Here is a 17,714-nt window from a genome sequence, read left to right on the forward strand (position 1 = left end):
ATAAAAAGTAGATTAAAAAAAAAAAAAACAGTACCTGGTACTTCATCTCCACGTACCTAAATTAAAATGCACACTCTTCACCCTCCATGATTCTGCTCCTTTCTAAATGGTTATCTTTCTAAACCTGTCTCTCACAGATATGCTTTGCAAACCAACCTGGGCAGTTTCCTCCATGTTGTCCATAAAATTTGTATTTTCTGCCATCACAGCCTTGCTCATCCCCCTCCCTCAGTCTGAAATGCCCTCCCCCAACTAGTCATTCTTTAAGAACAGTGCAACTTTCGCCTCCTCCATGAAGCCATCACCAGCACAGCTGAAAGTGATCGTTCCCTCTCTCTGACCAAAGAGTTAGCCCCCAGGTGGCAAGGACTGTCTTCTACTTCTTTGCACCATGACAGTGCCCAGCACAGGTGACTAGCACACAACAAGTGTTCATTAAATAGATTTAATAAATGCATGCACACTTACACCAGCACAGGTGACTAGCGCACAAGTGTTCATGAAATAGATTTAACAAATGCATGCACACGTACACACCTGCGGAATAACATCACACTAGAAATAAATAACACCAACCATTTTTACCAAGGCAAATAAGGAACAGGAGGTTTAAAATGTCATTCTGATTCTCCTCAGGTACACTTGGAAAACTACAAAACCTATGAGTAAGGTAGACCCAAACTCACCCACCAATAAGTCAAAGGACTATGTAGATATTTGATAGTATCTCTACACAGTGAAGTAAAAATCATGTTTTATCAAAGTTAAAAACAGCTTAATTAGCACAAAATCACAAAGTTAAGGCTATGCCAAGGAGGAGTTTTACACAGTCTTGGGGTGATGACAGTCAGTACTCCCCGAGACAAAGTGAATAAATGATTAAGTGCCCCAAACCTCAAGCCTAGAATGTTAGGTATTTATGCTACACAATAAAACCAGAATGATTTTTTTTAAATAATTTAGCTGTTTTATACTTCATTAAGAGTCCCCAACTACTGAAATATCTAATAAGTATTCATTATTAAGGTAAAAGGAATTATTGATATACACTGCATTCTTGCTAGCTCCAGGTATTAGGGAGCCCATTATATAATCCCATCTAACACATAAATCAAAATGAATACTTAGCATTTGACTTCTTCAACTGAACAACAGCTACCAATACATTAGGTCAGATTCCTTATCTACCCAAAACAGAAATCAGTGTCAGACAGTGATGGAGTTGAGGAGAGTCAGGATTGTATTTTTTCTAAATGTCAGCTTCAAAGGTCAGGAATATGATGATGATAATGATCAAACACTTCCATAGCATTTATTACATGCCAAGTATGGTTTTGAGATCCTTACATACGTCAATCTACTTAATCCTCAAAAGATTTCTGAGACATATATCACTATAATCCCATTTTACAGATGAGAAAACTGAGGCAAAAATAGCTTAGACAACTTACTCAAGGTCACGCATCTCATAAGTTACAAGGCCAGAAATGACGCTCAAGAAGCCTAGCTAAAGAGCCAAGGCTCTTAACCACATTCAGTACCCTTCTCTGCCTGACTCCCAAGACTCCTATGGCCTTTATCTCCTTCTGACTGAGTACCTTTTCTCCATCTGCACTGCTGCCTTCCTACCTCTGTAAAACCTGTTTGCTTTAATTATTCACTAATAATTCTACATCTTCCTAAGGTGTAGAACTCAGAAATACAGGATGTGATTCTAGTAGCCTGTTTTAGGTAATTTCAAGTCACTTCTTGATTTGAAGAATTCTCAGCTTCTGAGATTTGAAATTTCAATAGGACTTCCTATCTGTTACCTGAAAGAGGAAGGTAGGGAAACACTTACTAGTATCTGGAGTTTTCTCTTCAGATCTGCCAAATAAAAATTCATATTTGGCCTTGGCAACACTCTGGGAATGTGCTGATGCACTGTTAACCCAAACAAATGTCTCTGCCTGCAAAATTAGAGCAAAACAAAGACATCATTAAAAGTATATCATAAAAAATACATCATAAAGCAAATCAACCAACAAGAGAATGGTTATGACATGTCTACTTGATAGAATGTTATACAGCCATTAAAAATGAAACATAAAAATCATAACATAACATAAATCAGAATACAAGATGATCACAGCAAGATTACAACTATATAGAAAGATAAACATATAAACATCTATAGGGGAACAAGAAAAATATGAAAAGTTTGGCTTGATTGGAGGGCAGAATTATGGTAGAATTTCTAAAAATTAAGTATATGTTACTTTTTTGCAATAAGAAAACTGTATTTTTAGACACATCATTTTCCAAATGATTATCATTACCCACAGCCCATACCAGGAATACTTCTGTGCATGAGTTCTGCTAAAGTATGTCAAAAAAAAGTAGCCTTGCCCCAAAAGAGACCACATTTTTATTTAATCAGGAACACCATTTAGCCGAACAGGGGTACCAGGTGTTTATACTTATTATCCTAAATTCAAGCATCTGTCCCAGTGTCCTTTGGGACCACTTATTTGAAAGAAAAACTACAAAGGTCACTGAAGTGGTTCACAACATGATTCTCAATTCATATCACCCTTTTCCTGGCTGCTTTAGGCAACTGCCAAAAATCAGGAGTGCCTCCTTTCTCTGGCCTAGGATTAATTAAAAATAAGTAACAAGGCAGAAATGTCAAAACACAGAGAAATTTGACCGAGTCCAATCAGGGAGTCATTATTCTGCCTCTTCACTCCAAACTCAAAAATTAGAACCAGGATCCAGATATTACCATACTGGTTTCTACCGTCTAATCATGAGACATCTTTCTCATGTCTGAGCAGCAACTGACCATTCACTTTAGGAGAGAGGAGCATGAAGGGTTCTATCAGCAACCAGGCAGCTACTTCAAGGAGGGAAATTTTATGACGTCTGCTTTACCCTTTGGAGCAGAAATGACTGACAGCAGTGAGGAGGCGCACGGCTGGGTTATGAGTACCTCCATCACCCTCTGCAGACAGGTTCAGTGGGCAGGCCTCTCTTTGTTCTTGAATAACAATACCAAAGACCTTCTTGAACAATTTCAAGATAGCAATTTCTTAAAATAGCTCTACAATCACTTAATGTTCACAATGTGTAAAATTATTCTTTCTGTTAAAGGTGCACACTCCTCTCGGAGTTGCATGTTTCATAATCACAGGCTGTTAATTATCCTTTTCCCTGATGGAGAGGCAATATTCACTTTGTTGATGTGTTTAGGGAGCCTCAGGCTGATAAAGGAGGAACCTGGTGCCCTCATTTAGGTAGGGGTGGTTAGGAAAGGCTCTCTAAGGAACCAATACCTGCAGAGATGAGAAGGACGGGAGCTGAGGAAGGGCAGGAACATGCAGCTGAGCAGAGGGAGGGTCACACACAATGGCCTCAAAGTATGAAAGGACCAGGCTACCCAAATAACGGAGGGACAGCCAACGTGGCCCCAGAATAGTGGGTACACGGGCAAGTTTAGAGGCGGACCAGAGAAACAGCACAGCACGAACAAACACTGGAAAGGAGGCAGGGGCCAAAAACACAGGCTGCAGGTCAGGGAAAGGCTTGATGGGAAGCCACTGGATGGTTCTAAACGTACCGTGGTCACTAACGTTTTTAGAAGATCATTCACTTACACTTTAAAGAACATCAGACGGTTGTTATAGGGGAAACTGATTGGAGTAAGTCAAGAGGAAGGAGAGACACCAGTCAGAAGTGCCAATGAGAATGCATGAAAGTTTCGAGTAGGATGACGGCAACGGAAACAGACAGAAGTAGATAAATGTGAAATATACCTGTAGGGAGACTCTCTACAAATTTTCTGACAGACTGAGTTTAAGGAATAAGGGAAAGGAAGAACTCAAGCATAAGTGTAATGGATAACACTTACTAACCACTGAACTCCAGGCCAGGCTGTCCCAGTGCAATACCTGGGGTGTCTCATGTAATACTCAGAACAGTCCTACGAGGTGGGCACTGCTGCCATCCCAGTCTCACAGGCAGAGAAAGGGAGGCTTGTCGCTTGTCCAAGGTGACACAGCTAGTAGACCGTGGACCCCAGATTCAGACCCTGAATCCAGAACCCCTGGCCCAGAGAACGACCCCAGGAATCTGGTTTGAGCAGCTGGGTGGTGTGTTGAGATGGAGGAGACTAGAGAAGAAACACTGTCAACAGATTGCATTTGGGCCTGAGGTGACCTCAGGAAAGCAATAGAGAAGAAGATTTTAAAGGAAAACTCCATTACTTGGGAAAAGAATCTGAAAAAGAATGGATATATGGGGAATTCCCCGGCGGTCATTAGGACTCTGCGCTCTCACTGCTGAGGGCTGGGGTTCAATCCCCGGTCGGGGAACTAAGATCCTACAAGCTGCACAGCGTGGCCAAAAACAAAAAAAGAAGAAGAATGGATACAGGTATATGTATAACTGAATCACTTTGCTGTACATCTGAAACTAAGAACATTATAAATCAACTATACTCCAAAATAAAATAAAAATTAAATTAAATTTTAAAATGCTGATTTCTGCATCAGGTAAATGCAAATCAAAACTACAATGAGGTATCACCTCACCCCTGTCAGAATGGCTAACATCAAAAAGAACACAAAAAATAAATGGTGGTGAGGATGTGGAGAAAAGGGAAACCTCCTACCGTGTTGGTGAGGAAAAAAACAAAACAGAACTCCACTACCATGGTGCTAGAAAATAAGAAGAAATGCCATCGATGAAGCAGCAGTTTTAAGAAATTCCAGGAAGGTAATTTTTTGACACACAGTCTTAAAGCCTGGGAACTATTCTCCAGAGAAAGGTTCCTCTTGAGCAAGAGTGCTTAACCTCAGAATTTTGGAAGTCTGAAGTTAGACGGGGAGAAAAATTACATCTTTATTCTCACTTACCTTAAACCGAAATGTAGCTTTTTTTCCCAAATATGCATGTACTCAACAAACCACAGTATTATTATCAGTAACCGTAACTTTGTCACCAATTGAAATCACAGCCATTTTCACTTCATATAACAATTACTGCAAATAACTTGAAGTATGATTTATACCCATCCCTACTTTGAAATGACGGTAGTTACAAGACCCACCACTAAATCTCACTAAGAATAAGAAAACACAATATATCACCATATCACACACTTGTTTAATATTCTGGTACCCTATATAGTTGGTTTCTTTTACAGCTCCATGTATATTACTGTATACACTTAAAAAGCATTATTCTGACAAGAGATCCGGAGCTTTACCAGACTGTCAAAAGGGGCCACAGCACAGAAGAAGGTTAAGAGACCCTGTTCAAGAGCATCAGTCCTTAAACTGCAGTGCATGGTCTATTAGTGGCTTTGTAATCAGCTGTGTGGGTCATGGCCAGGTTTTCTTTATAAATAAGTTTATACACACACATATATATTTAACAGGATAAAACGGAAAATATCAAAGTAGATATAGCACTTGGTAAGATAACCATTGTTTTATGAAACTTCTAGAGAGTGTGTGTGTGTGTGTTTTGGGTCATGATGTAAAATACATTTTTCACCGTGAGTCCAGATCAAAACTGTGGAAACACAGTGCTCCAGAGTGGTTCTCAAACTTAAGCATGAATTAGCATTACCTACAGGGCTTGTTAAAGCACATATTGGGGTTTCACCCAGAGTTTCTGGTTCAGGGGGTCTGGGATTTGGGGCCTGAGAATGTGAATTTCCTAACAACTTTGCTGGCGCTGTTGATGCTGCTGGTCCAGGGACCACATTTTGTGAACCACTGCTCTAGACCAGCGTTTCCCATGCTTTACTGTATATATGAACTGCATGGGAGTCTTGTTAAAACACAGATCAAGCAGGTCTGGGGTGGGGCCTGAGACTCTGCATTCCTAAGAAGTTCCCAGAGGATGCTGATGCTGGTCCACAGAGCACACTTGTGCTAAGGTTTGGAAGTGAAGCGCTGTTCAAAGCACACTCAGACTCTCACAGAAAAGAAACACCTGTTAAAAGGATGCTCTAACCAAGAGTACCAAACGTAAGGTAGATAGCTAGTGGGAAGCAGCCGCATAGCACAGGGAGATCAGCTCGGTGCTTTGTGACCGCCTGGAGGGGTGGGATAGGGAGGGTGGGAGGGAGATGCAAAAGGGAGGGGATATGGGAACATATGTATATGTATAACTGATTAAATTTGTTATAAAGCAAAAAAAAAAAAAATAAAATAAAGAGAAAAAAAAAGAATCCACCTGCAAAAAAAAAAAAAAAAAGAGTAAAAGATACTACAGGGCTCCACTCTAATAAAGCACCCCATACTCTGAAAATTGTGGGGAACCCCAAAACCCAACATTCAGGCCCAGTCAAAGCACCACCATTCCCCTGGCTTGCCCAGCGAAATAAAATTCACTCAGCTTATATTTGTTATTCTTAAAGCTAGGTGCCCCACTGCCCTACCCATGCCAAGGGTTACAAATCTTCACCCACCTAGCTCCACAACAATTTTTGCAGGTCAAAAAGTTTTTACTTGAAATACTCAGCACTACTTTTTCTTCTGTATTACTAACTGAAAAATATATATTCTTTTTTATCACAGCCACTGTGATAAAGTATGGGATATGAAGTAACATTAGCAAATGGACTGTCGGCTGATCCAGACTGGAATCCCAGGTGAGACTCCCACTCAGTCACACTAATGTTCAGTCTTAGACTTCAGCTTCTTTTTATTGGTAAAAAGAGTTATTCAAATTCATCTCTAAGGTCCCTTCTAATTCTGAAGCACAAAGATTCTTCACACTTCTGAGCCACCTTCACAGATATTTCATTAAGGAGGAATAACACAAGTCTTTTCCTTGTGATGAAGTTACAATGACATGGTCACCATAATATGTAAGTCGGCATTCCATCTTTAAATGGACAGGACAAGTAAAATCCCAACCTTACATTTTACATGGCTTTTCAAATTTACAAAGAGTTTTCACCTAATATTATCCAAGTCTCAAGATGTTGCTGATTATAATTACCAATTTCAGATACAAGAGAAACACTACTGACGTAAAATAATTCTTCTATTGCCTAGCTATAAAAAATCAAGAGGAGAAAGCAGAAAGCTGCAAGCAAATTTTAGAAGTAATTTCAGTTGATTTGGGAGGGGAAGTGTGGGGTCAGGGGTGGGAGGGGTGGAGCAGGGCTGGAGGGTAGTCTGAGGAGGGTGGCGTGCTCCTTCACATCCTCATCATTTCAATTTCAGGATCATGTTCAGAGGATATGAGACCTCTAAAGTCAGTCAGGGCTGGATATTATAAAGTGCTTTAGGCCAGAGAATATTAAAAGCTAACCTAACGACTATAAGAATGATGTTTCACAACTCACTCAAAACTAATACGATTCCAACATTCACACTCCATGCCTGATCCCACTCAATGCCATCTGATTCCATCACCCAGAAGTCAGGCCCACAGAAGCCGGGCACCGAGTGCGGCAACTCAAGTGCAGGCAGCACTAGAAGCTTAGTGCCGATGCTGCCAAAGGCCATGGTTGTGTGTTATGGGCGGAACTGTGTCCCAAAATTCATATGTTGAGCCCTAGCTCCAGCACCTTACACGTGACTGCATTTGGAAACAGGGTCTATAAGGTCATTAGGGTAGGCCCTAATCCAATATGACTGGTGCCCTTATAAGAGATTAGGACACAGACACACATGGAAGTCCATACAAAGACACAGGCAGAAGGCAGCCAGCCATCTGCAGGCCAAGGAAAGAGGCCTCCGAAGAAACCAACCCTACTGACACCTTGAGCCTGGACTTCTTAGATTACAGACCTGTGAGAGCATAATTTTCCCTCTGGCTAAGCTACCCAGTCTGTGGTACCTTATTACAGCAGCCTATCATCAGGGAAGGCTGAAAGAGTTAAGAGCAAATGGGAAGCTGTTTAAGATGACAGGTAACTTAGGTCTGTTAAAAGGGAACAGAGAGAGGGCTTCCCTGGTGGCGCAGTGGTTGAGAGTCCACCTGCCGATGCAAGGGACACGGCTTCGTGCCCCGGTCCGGGAAGATCCCACATGCCGTGGAGCGGCTGGGCCCGTGAGCCATGGCCGCTGAGCCTGCACGTCCGGAGCCGGTGCTCCGCAACGGGAGAGGCCACAACAGTGAGAGGCCCGCGTACCGCAAAAAAAAAAAAAAAAGGGGGGGAACAGAACCAACCAAGCCACACCAAAGAATACTCAAAGGCAAAGGAAAGGGGGAAGGGGGAAGGGGGAAGGGGGAAGGAGGAGGGGTCAACATAAGCAGGACTGGTGAAAAGGAAAGGTTATCAAGCAGTTAGATCCCCAGATCTGCTTCACTGGAAAATTTGCCACCCCCCACTTCATTCAGGCAAAAGACTGGAATTTTATTCATGAGTGAGATTTTTCACAGAACATCTCTGGCCTGAGGGACACCAAGCACAACTGATACAAGGACACCAGAGTAGAAAGGGGACTTGCTTGCTGGATGCTAAGATGCTTAGACTTCTCCAGCTCTGTTCCCTGAGCTGGTCTACAAGCAGGTACCCCCAGTAGCAATGAGCACACCCAGCCACTCAACATCCAGTTCTTTTATTTCACCCAGCCTATGGAGTGCTGCACCCTGGACTTTACCCTGCAGGCAAGAGATCTGAAGAGCTTTCTCTACAGAAAGCAACCACCACACGAAGAAAGACCTAAATAGTTATGTCAGGGGTCCACTAATGAATGACCTAACCAGCTCCTCCCCACAGTGAAGCTCAGAACTTCCAACTGGCTATTTAGACCCACTATTACATGACATTAGATTCCTTAACTTCCATGACTACCAGTTATTTGAAAATTACAGGCCCATTATTTTGCAGAGTGTTCTTCAACGTGAGTTTATCTTTACATTTCCTCATGATTACAGTCATATACTTTTTTTTAATTTTTATTTTATATTGAGTATAGTCGATTTACAATGTTTTGTTAGTTTCACGTGTACAGCAAAGTGGTTCAATTATACATATATCCATTCTTTTTCAGATTCTTTTCCCATATAGATTATTACAGAATATTGAGTAGAGTTCCCTGTGCTATACAGTAGGTCCCTGTTGACTGTTTTATACAGGGTAGTATATATGTTAATCCCAAACTCCTAATTTATCCCTCCCCGACACCTTTCCCCTCTGGTAACCATAAATTTGTTTTCTATGTCTGTGAGTCTGTTTCTGTTTTGTAAATAAGTTCATTGTATCATTTTTTTAGATTCCACATATAAGTGATATCATATGGTATTTGTCTTTGTCTGACTTACTTCACTTACTATGATCATCTCTAGGTTGATCCATGCTGCTGCAAATGGCATTATTTCATTCTTTTTTATGGCTGAGTAATATTCTATTGTATATATGTACCATATCTTCTTTATCCATTCATCTGTCAGTGGGCATTTAGGTTGCTTCCATGTCTTGGCTATTGTAAACAGTGCTGCAATGAACACTGGGGTGCATGTATCTTTTCGAAGTATGGTCTTCTCTGGATACATGTCCAGGCGTGGGATTGCTGGATCACAGGGTAGTTCTATTTTTAATTTTTTTAGGAACCTTCATACTGTCCTTCATAGTGGCTGTTATCAATTTACACTCCCACCAACAGTGTAGGAGGATTCCCTTTTCTCCACACCCTCTCCAGCATTTACTGTTTGTAGACTTTTTTTTAAAACTTTTTATTTTATATTGAAGTATAGCCAAGTAACAGTGTTGTGATTGTTTCAGGGTCACAGCAAAGGGACTCAGCCATACATATACATGTATCCATTCTCCCCCAAACTCCCCTCCCATCCAGGCTGCCACATAACACTGAGCAGAGTTCCCTGTGCTACACAGTAGGTCCTTGCTGGTTACCTTTTTTTTTTTTTTTTTTTTTGCGGTACGCGGGCCTCCCACTGCCGCGGCCTCTCCCGCTGCGGAGCACAGGCTCCGGACGCGCAGGCTCAGCGGCCATGGCTCACGGGCCCAGCCGCTCCGCGGCATGTGAGATCTTCCCAGACCGGGGCACGAACCCGTGTCCCCTGCATCGGCAGGCGAACTCGCAACCACTGCGCCACCAGGGAAGCCCTGGTTACCTATTTTAAATAAAGCAGTGTGTACATGTCGATCCCAAACTCCCTGACTATCCTTTTCCCCCATCCTTCCCTGCTGGTAATCATGAGTTCATTCTCCACAGTGGCTGCATCAATTTACATTCCCACCAACAGTGCAAGAGGGTTCCCTTTTCTCCACACCCTCTCCAGCATTTGTTGTTTCTAGACTTTTTGATGATGGCCATTCTGACTGGTGTGAGACGATACCTCATTGTAGTTTTGATTTGCATTTCTCTAATACTTTGCAATACTGAGCATCTGTTCATGTGCTTTTTGGCCATCTGTATGTCTTCTTTGGATAAATGTCTATTTAGATCTTCTGCCCATTTTTTTAATATTTTACTATACTTACTTTATTATTTATCCTTTCATCTACGTATAGTTCAATCCTTCCTTTTATATCAGTATATTTCAAAAACTATTTGTAGATATCAAGTACACTTCCTTCTAAAAACTTTAATATGCATATAGTCACCTAAAGGTCAATATTTATTTTTTAACATCTTTATTGGAGTATAATTGCTTTACACTGTTGTGTTAGTTTCTGCTGTATAACAAAGTGAATCAGCTCTATGTATACATACATCCCCATATCCCCTCCCTCTTGCATCTCCCTCACACCCTCCCTATCCCACCCCTCTAGGTGGTCACGAAGTATGAGCAGATCTCCCTGTGCTTTGCGGCTGCTTCCCACTAGCTAGCTATTTTACGTTTGGTAGTGTATATATGTCCATGCCACTCTCTTACTTCGTCTCAGCTTACCCTTCCCCCTCCCCGTGTCCTCAAGTCCATTCTCTACGTCTGCATCTTTATTCCTGTCCTGCCCCTAGGTTCTTCAGAAGCTTTTTTTTTCTTTAGATCCCATATATATGTGTTAGCATACAGTATTTGTTTTTCTCTTTCTGACTTACTTCACTCTGTATGACAGACTCTAGGTCCATCCACCTCACTATGAATAACTCAATTTCGTTTCTTTTCATGGCTGAGGAATATTCCGTTGTATATATGTGCCACGTCTTCTTTATCCATTCATCTGTCGATGGACACTTACGTTGCTTCCATGTCCTGGCTATTGTAAATAGTGCTGCAGTGAACATTGTGGTACATGACTCTTTTTGAATTATGGTTTTCTCAGGGTATATGCCCAGTAGTGGGATTGCTAGGTCATATGGTAGTTCTATTTGTAGTTTTTTAAGGAATCTCCATACTGTCCTCCATAGTGGCTGTATCCCTTTACATTCCCACTAACAGTGCAAGAGGGTTCCCTTTTCTCCACACCCTCTCCAGCATTTAATGTTTGTAGATTTTTTTTTTACATCTTTATTGGAGTATAATTGCTTTACAATCGTGTGTCAGTTTCTGCTTTATAACAAAGTGAATCAATTATACATATACATATGTTCCCATATCTCTTCCCTCTTGCGTCTCCCTCCCTCCCACCCTCCCTATCCCACCCCGCTAGGTGGTCACAAAGCACGAAGCTGATCTCCCTGTGCTATGTGGCTGCTTCCCACTAGCTATCTATTTTACCTTTGGTAGTGTAGGGGGAAAGGTAAGCTGTGACAAAGAGAGAGAGAGGCATGGACGTACATACACTACCAAACGTAATGCTTGTAGATTTTTTGATGATGGCCATTCTGACCGGTGTGAGGTGATACCCCACTGTAGTTTGATTTGCATTTCTCTAATGATTAGTGCTGTTGAGCATCCTTTCATGTGTTTGCTGGCAATCTGTATATCTTTGGAGAAATGTCTATTTAGGTCTTCTGCCCATTCTGCCCATTTTTTGATTGGGTTGTTTGGGTTTTTTTGTTTGATATTGAGCTGCATGAGCTGTTTGTGTATTTTGGATATTAATCCCTTATCGGTCGCATCATTTGCAAATATTTTCTCCCATTTTGTAGGTTGTCTTTTCATTCTGTTGATGGTTTCCTTTGCTGTGCAAAAGCTTTTAAGTTCACTTAGGTCCCATGTGTTTATTTTTGTTTTTATTTTCATTACTCTAGGAGGTGGGTTCAAAAAGATATTGCTGCGATTTATGTCAAAAAGTATACTATGTTTTCTTCCAAGAGTTTTATAGTATCCAGCCTTACATTTAGGTCTTTAGTCCATTTTGAGTTTACTTGTGTGTGTGGTGTTAGAGAATGTTCTAATTTCATTCTTTTAGATTCTTTCCCAGCACCACTTATTGAAGAGACTCTCTTTTCTCCACTGTATATTCTTGCCTCCTTTGTTGTAGATTAACTGACCATAGGTGCATGGGTTTATCTCTGGGCTTGCTATCCTGTTCCACTGATCTGTGTGTCTGTCTTTGTGCCAGTACCATACTGTTTTGATTACTGTAGCTTTGTAGTATAGTCTGAAGTCAGGAAGCCTGATTCCTCCAGCTCTGTTTTTCTTTCTCAAGACTGCTTTGGCTATTTGAGATCTTTTGGGTTTCCATACAAATTTTAGCGTGTTTTTGGTGCATTTTCTCATGATTACATTCAGATTGTGCATCTTTGACAGGAATGTCACAGAAGTGATGCGATCCACTCTGCATCGTATTTAGAGGCACAGGATTTCAATTTGTCCCATTCCTGATCATATTCACTTTGATCTGCCAGGCCTCTCTACTGTCAACTGAGAACTTTCTCTCTGTAATTAATCAGTATTCTGTGGAAAGACTTAGAAACTATGTACAGTAAGTCCCCTACATATGAACGAGTTCCGTTCGGAGAGCACATTTGTAAGTCCAATGTGTTTATAAGTCCAACAAAGTTAGCCAAGGTACCCAACTAACACAATCGACTATATAGTACTGTACTGTAATAGGTTTATAATACTTTTCACACAAATAATACATAAAAAACAAACAAACAAAACAAAAAGGAAACATTTTTAATCTTACAGTACAGTACCTTAAAAGTGCAGTAGTACAGTACAACTGCTGGCATACAGGGGCTGGCATCAAGTGAACAGGCAAGAAGAGCTACTGACTGGAGGAGGGAGAGGAGGTGGGAGATGGGAGAGCTGAAGGATCGTCAGCAATAGGAGACAGAGGGAAAGCTGCAATTTCACTTAGGCCTGCCGTTGATGGAACGCACGTTCGCATCTCTGAAAGTCCGCATGTAGGGGACTTACTATAAATATTCTGTTCCTCATCAAACCTGCAAATTATAAATTTATTTTTATCAATAAGGACTGAATTTACTATTTTATCCAATGAGCTGTGTGATCCACTACTTTCGTTATTTATTTCAGTGTTCAAGCTGCCTGATTTTGGCCAGTGGAAGCTCTTTCCAGCCAGCTTCTGTTCTCTTTGACACATCCCCAGTATTCTCTGAGCACCTCTTCACTTTCTGGTACAACAGAACGTTCCAGGCCCCTCCCTGGAATCAGCCATTTCTCTACGAACAAAAACCAACCCCAAAACCTGGTCTCTTTCAATGAAGAATATTGTTTAGTGCCCACTGCTACTGGGAGTACCTGCTTGTCGACCAGCTCAGGGGACAGACCTAAGAAATTTTAAATAGAACCCCGCACATGCGTGCATGCGCGCACACGCGCGCACACACACACACACACTGCAGTGGGCTAAATAAGGGTCCCCCAAGATGCCCACATCCTAATCCTCAGAACCTGTGAGTGCTGCACCATGTGGCAAAGACTTTCAAAATGTGATTAAGTTCTTTCATACCTGGATTACCCAGGTGGGCCAAGATTTGTGGCAGGAGAGAAGAAAGTCAGAGGAAAGCAGAGTAAGAGAAAGGACACCATTCTATTGGAGGGAGGAAGGAGCTAAGAGCCCAGGAATGCAAGGAATGGAACTCCAGGCTGGAAATGCCAGGAAAGGAACTCTCCCTACAGTCTCCAGAAAAACCACTGCCCTCCTGGCACCTTGATTTTAGCTCATTCAATTCATTTCAAGCTTCTGGCCTCCAGAACTATGAGAGAATAAATTTCTGTTGTTTTAATCCACCAAGTTAGTGGTACTTTGCTTTAACAGCCATAGGAAATTAATGCAGACACACAGAAAATATGTATATACAAATACATACTTTTATGTGTTTATTTCTGTATCTAATAAAAAAAACCGTGAGTTCACACTGGCACATATACTGTAAGTATATTTCTAATGCTTTCAAGTACAAATGAGTTATTAATGAAATAATCAAAGACTTAATGAGTAATTGTTATTCCACCTACATTGTTCCCTGTTATCGAAGTTCATCCAAATATACTTTGCTCTTCCACTATAATTAAGAAATTTGTATAGCTGAAAGACAAACAAGCAAAATCATCCACCTTCAGCTTGCCTGGCTATAAAGAGAGAGATTCAAATCCTGTCACGTGCAGCATTTTTCCCTTTAAAAATATATTTGACATAGGCTTGCACATAAACAAGTGGAAAAAAACACCAGTGTCTGAGAATAAGGGGGTGGCCCACGTAATTTGCAATTCCCTAAAACCAGCTCCTACTCCCTTGAAAGGCTAATTGGATAGATAGTCCAAAAGCCAGGAACAGTAACCAAGTAAAACTGGGACTGAGAGCCTCTCAAGAGCAGAAAGAGTCCAAAAACAGCCAGGAGACAAATGGGATAACAGAACATCCAAATCCTGACTTCTAAAGGTTAGAAACAGCATCCAAGCAAAGGGCAAAGCAGGAATGGACTACCAGGCTAAGGAGAAGACTGTGGGGGGAAAGGCAGGACTCATCTCATCACTAGCCAGACCTGCTGCCAATCTGTTTTAACTGTGTGAGCGCAGAGACAAAGGCTGAATTCACGGCCTTTTTAAAAGCCCCTGGAGGTCCATTCTCATCTTCCCACCAGCTGCCATCCATCTACTCAGCCCATTTCCTGAAAGCACACTCCCCTGGGAAGGGCAAGTGGGGGCTCTGCTGCTCCTCCAGACACAGAAGCCAGTCTGGTGGGGGTGGGGGTGCAGGAGGCACCAGAGCAGAGACACAGAGTCCCCACCCCGCCTGTCACTGACATGCGTGTAAAGACAGAGAGAGGGGTATGACAGCAAGCCTTTGGCCAAGGCTAAGGCTCCTTCTTTGATAATCTGCATACTGGACCCATTTTATAGTTGTCTTCCAACCAAATGGAAAGGTTATATGCCCTTCTAGGAACTGCGCCTTCCCTGGCTTATTCACAATATTACTATGGCTTATTACAAATGGTGATAGTGCCTTTTTTTTTTTTTTTTTTTTTTGGAGTGTGAAGTAGAAAGTTAGGGGCTAAGAAACTAGGATGATAAACATTCATTGGTAACAAAGCCTCCCATAAAACTAATGTAAGACACAGGAATCAAGTTTTCCTGACGGCTCCTTCACTAAGGCACCAAGTGACTAAAGTGTTGGAGAGCTTCAAAGAAAGAATTTAAAAGAAAACTAGCAATCAAATATTATGCACTCACAACACACCCTCTGCCTTTCCCACCATTTCACAATCCAGAATGACAGAGGGTGAGACCCTTGATGGCAAGTGTGCAGACCCAGTGATCTAAGTCTTCCTTCTGCCTTTCTCATTTCCCTGCCTACTACTACCTACCTTTCTACCTTCCTCAGGCTCTGGATCTGTGTGCTTCTGATAATGTTTAAAACTAATAAACGAAACAGACAATATAAAGGTCCAGGTTTTAAGAAGAAAAACACACATTTGTAGGCCTCAGAACACACGTCCTTACTTGCTACAGCTCTCACCCAGGAGGCTGGAGCCTTCCACATGCTGACAGCAAGTCAGGATTTAAGTTGGGTAACAAGGGGGAATGACGGAAAGCCACAGAGAACTTTAAAAGTCAGCCCAGCATAACCAGGATCCCTGGGAGGAAATCAACCGGGCTTTGAATAACAACATTCATAAATGTTCCTCTGTGTACTCAAAAAACAACGGAGGAAGGCTAGGTACTGAGAACAATCAGAACAAGTGGTAGCAAAGCTGACACAGACTACAGGCTCACAGTGAGTGTTCATAAATATTTTTGCTGAGTCCTTATAAACTCAGCAACCTAAAAAAGCCTTGAAACTTTGGCAGAAATACAACAAAATCACATAAATGAAAACTAAGTATCAGCCTATTCACCAAAATCTAAGCTTCACAAATACGGAAGTATCATCAGTTTTTTCAAATTTTCTACTAACTTCTGAAACAAAATTAAATCCACTCTAATTTTTTAAAAACATGTCATTTGGTACTTTGCCAAGAAGGAAAAATAGGTGCTAACTGTGAATTCAGGGTGGGAATCATGAAAAGTAAGTGACTTCTCACCTGGTTTGCGACATCTTTATTTCCCTTAACTTGAAAGTCACCCCTGGATGGCAGCTCTGTCTTTTAGCGGAACATGTAATACGTAGAACTGGATCTTGCAATAAGACATGCTAAAGACTATTCTTGATTAAGGTAAGAAAACCAGCCATAATTTTCTTCTCAAAGAAGGTATGTGAGTGATCAAATAAATTAGTTTCTACATGCAAAATATAAGTTATTTACCCAATATATATATTTATGTTTGAATGTATATAGAAAACTACTGCATGGAGAAAAAAGTGTCTCAGGACAAACACAAACATTCTGAAAGTCATAAAATCCAGGCTGTAATTTAAGCTAAACCAGCACATGAAATGTTAGAAATAATATAATCATTGCATTAATTTCTACAAGAAAATATACAATCCACCGAAATTTTACCAAAGTAAACTATCTCCAAGTACGGGCCCCTCTTGAAAAACAGCAAATGACCACGAGTTTGATATCACAAAGAAAATCAGAAGAATCAGGTCATCCCCCTGGAAAGCATCTGGTTCTGCCTGCAGGACATAAACCCTGAGCAGATGATACAAGCATCTCATCCTGGTGTTAACAGATGCCTACTATGGAGAAATGTGCATGCACTAAGGTAAAAGGGTCTATAAAACACGTATCTGTCACGTCAAGGTAAAGAAGGACACCAAAGAGAACATAGCATAAGGTCCTAAAAATAAAAATTTAACAAAAATTCCAAGTCAATTTTCAGGTAAATAATACTAGTTATCTATAGTCTTGATGAAATTTTTAATTTTTTTAATATTTATTTATTTATTATTTCACGGCATCAGGTCTTAGTTGCAGCACACGGGATCTTCGCTGCGGCATGCGGGCTCTCTACTTGTGAGCGTGCAGGCTTAGTTTCCCCACGGCACGTGGGATCTTAGTTCCCCGACCAGGGATAGAACCCGTATCCCCTGCATTGGAAGGTGGATTCTTAACCACTGAACCACCAGGGAAGACCCAACATTTTTAATTTTAATTTAAAATGATACAGAAAGTGAAATATATTATGTGGGTGCCTAATAGCCCTGTTAATTACCAGTAAAGCCATTTCTTCAAAGTGACCTGACAAGGCATTTGCCCGATTTCCCACTGATGATTTCTCAGCATCCCAGCTTCAGGCAAGTCCGATGGGCAGTCAGTAGGTAAAAGGCACAAACTGACAAGGTGACCTGGATTTTGATTTCAGAAGATCTCCATTCTTTAAACTTAAACATTGTCAGGGTACCCACACTACCTGCAATACTAAAATGTGCCCATTTTACATATTTAGCTTTAATAAAGACACAAACTGGGACTTCCGTGGTGGCGCAGTGGTTA

At 41.2% G+C, this 17,714-nt stretch overlaps 1 protein-coding gene across 7 annotated transcripts in view; it reads right to left on the reverse strand.

The window, feature by feature from the left end:
* PSD3 (pleckstrin and Sec7 domain containing 3) overlaps positions 1 to 17,714 on the reverse strand; it is a 559,242-nt gene that overhangs the window by 420,732 nt on the left and 120,796 nt on the right. For 5 of the 7 annotated variants that reach the window (XM_081221103.1, XM_081221102.1, XM_081221100.1 and 2 more), the window contains exon 2: positions 1,841 to 1,949. The exons of the other annotated variants lie outside the window; for them this stretch is intronic. In XM_081221103.1, coding sequence (XP_081077229.1) covers positions 1,841 to 1,949 — 109 coding nt within the window. The remainder of the gene's footprint in view (positions 1 to 1,840; positions 1,950 to 17,714) is intronic. 7 annotated transcript variants of the gene reach the window in all.

This window comes from Mesoplodon bidens (assembly GCF_964165515.1).
Source record: "Mesoplodon bidens genome assembly, chromosome: 20".
Taxonomy (NCBI): domain Eukaryota; kingdom Metazoa; phylum Chordata; class Mammalia; order Artiodactyla; family Ziphiidae; genus Mesoplodon; species Mesoplodon bidens.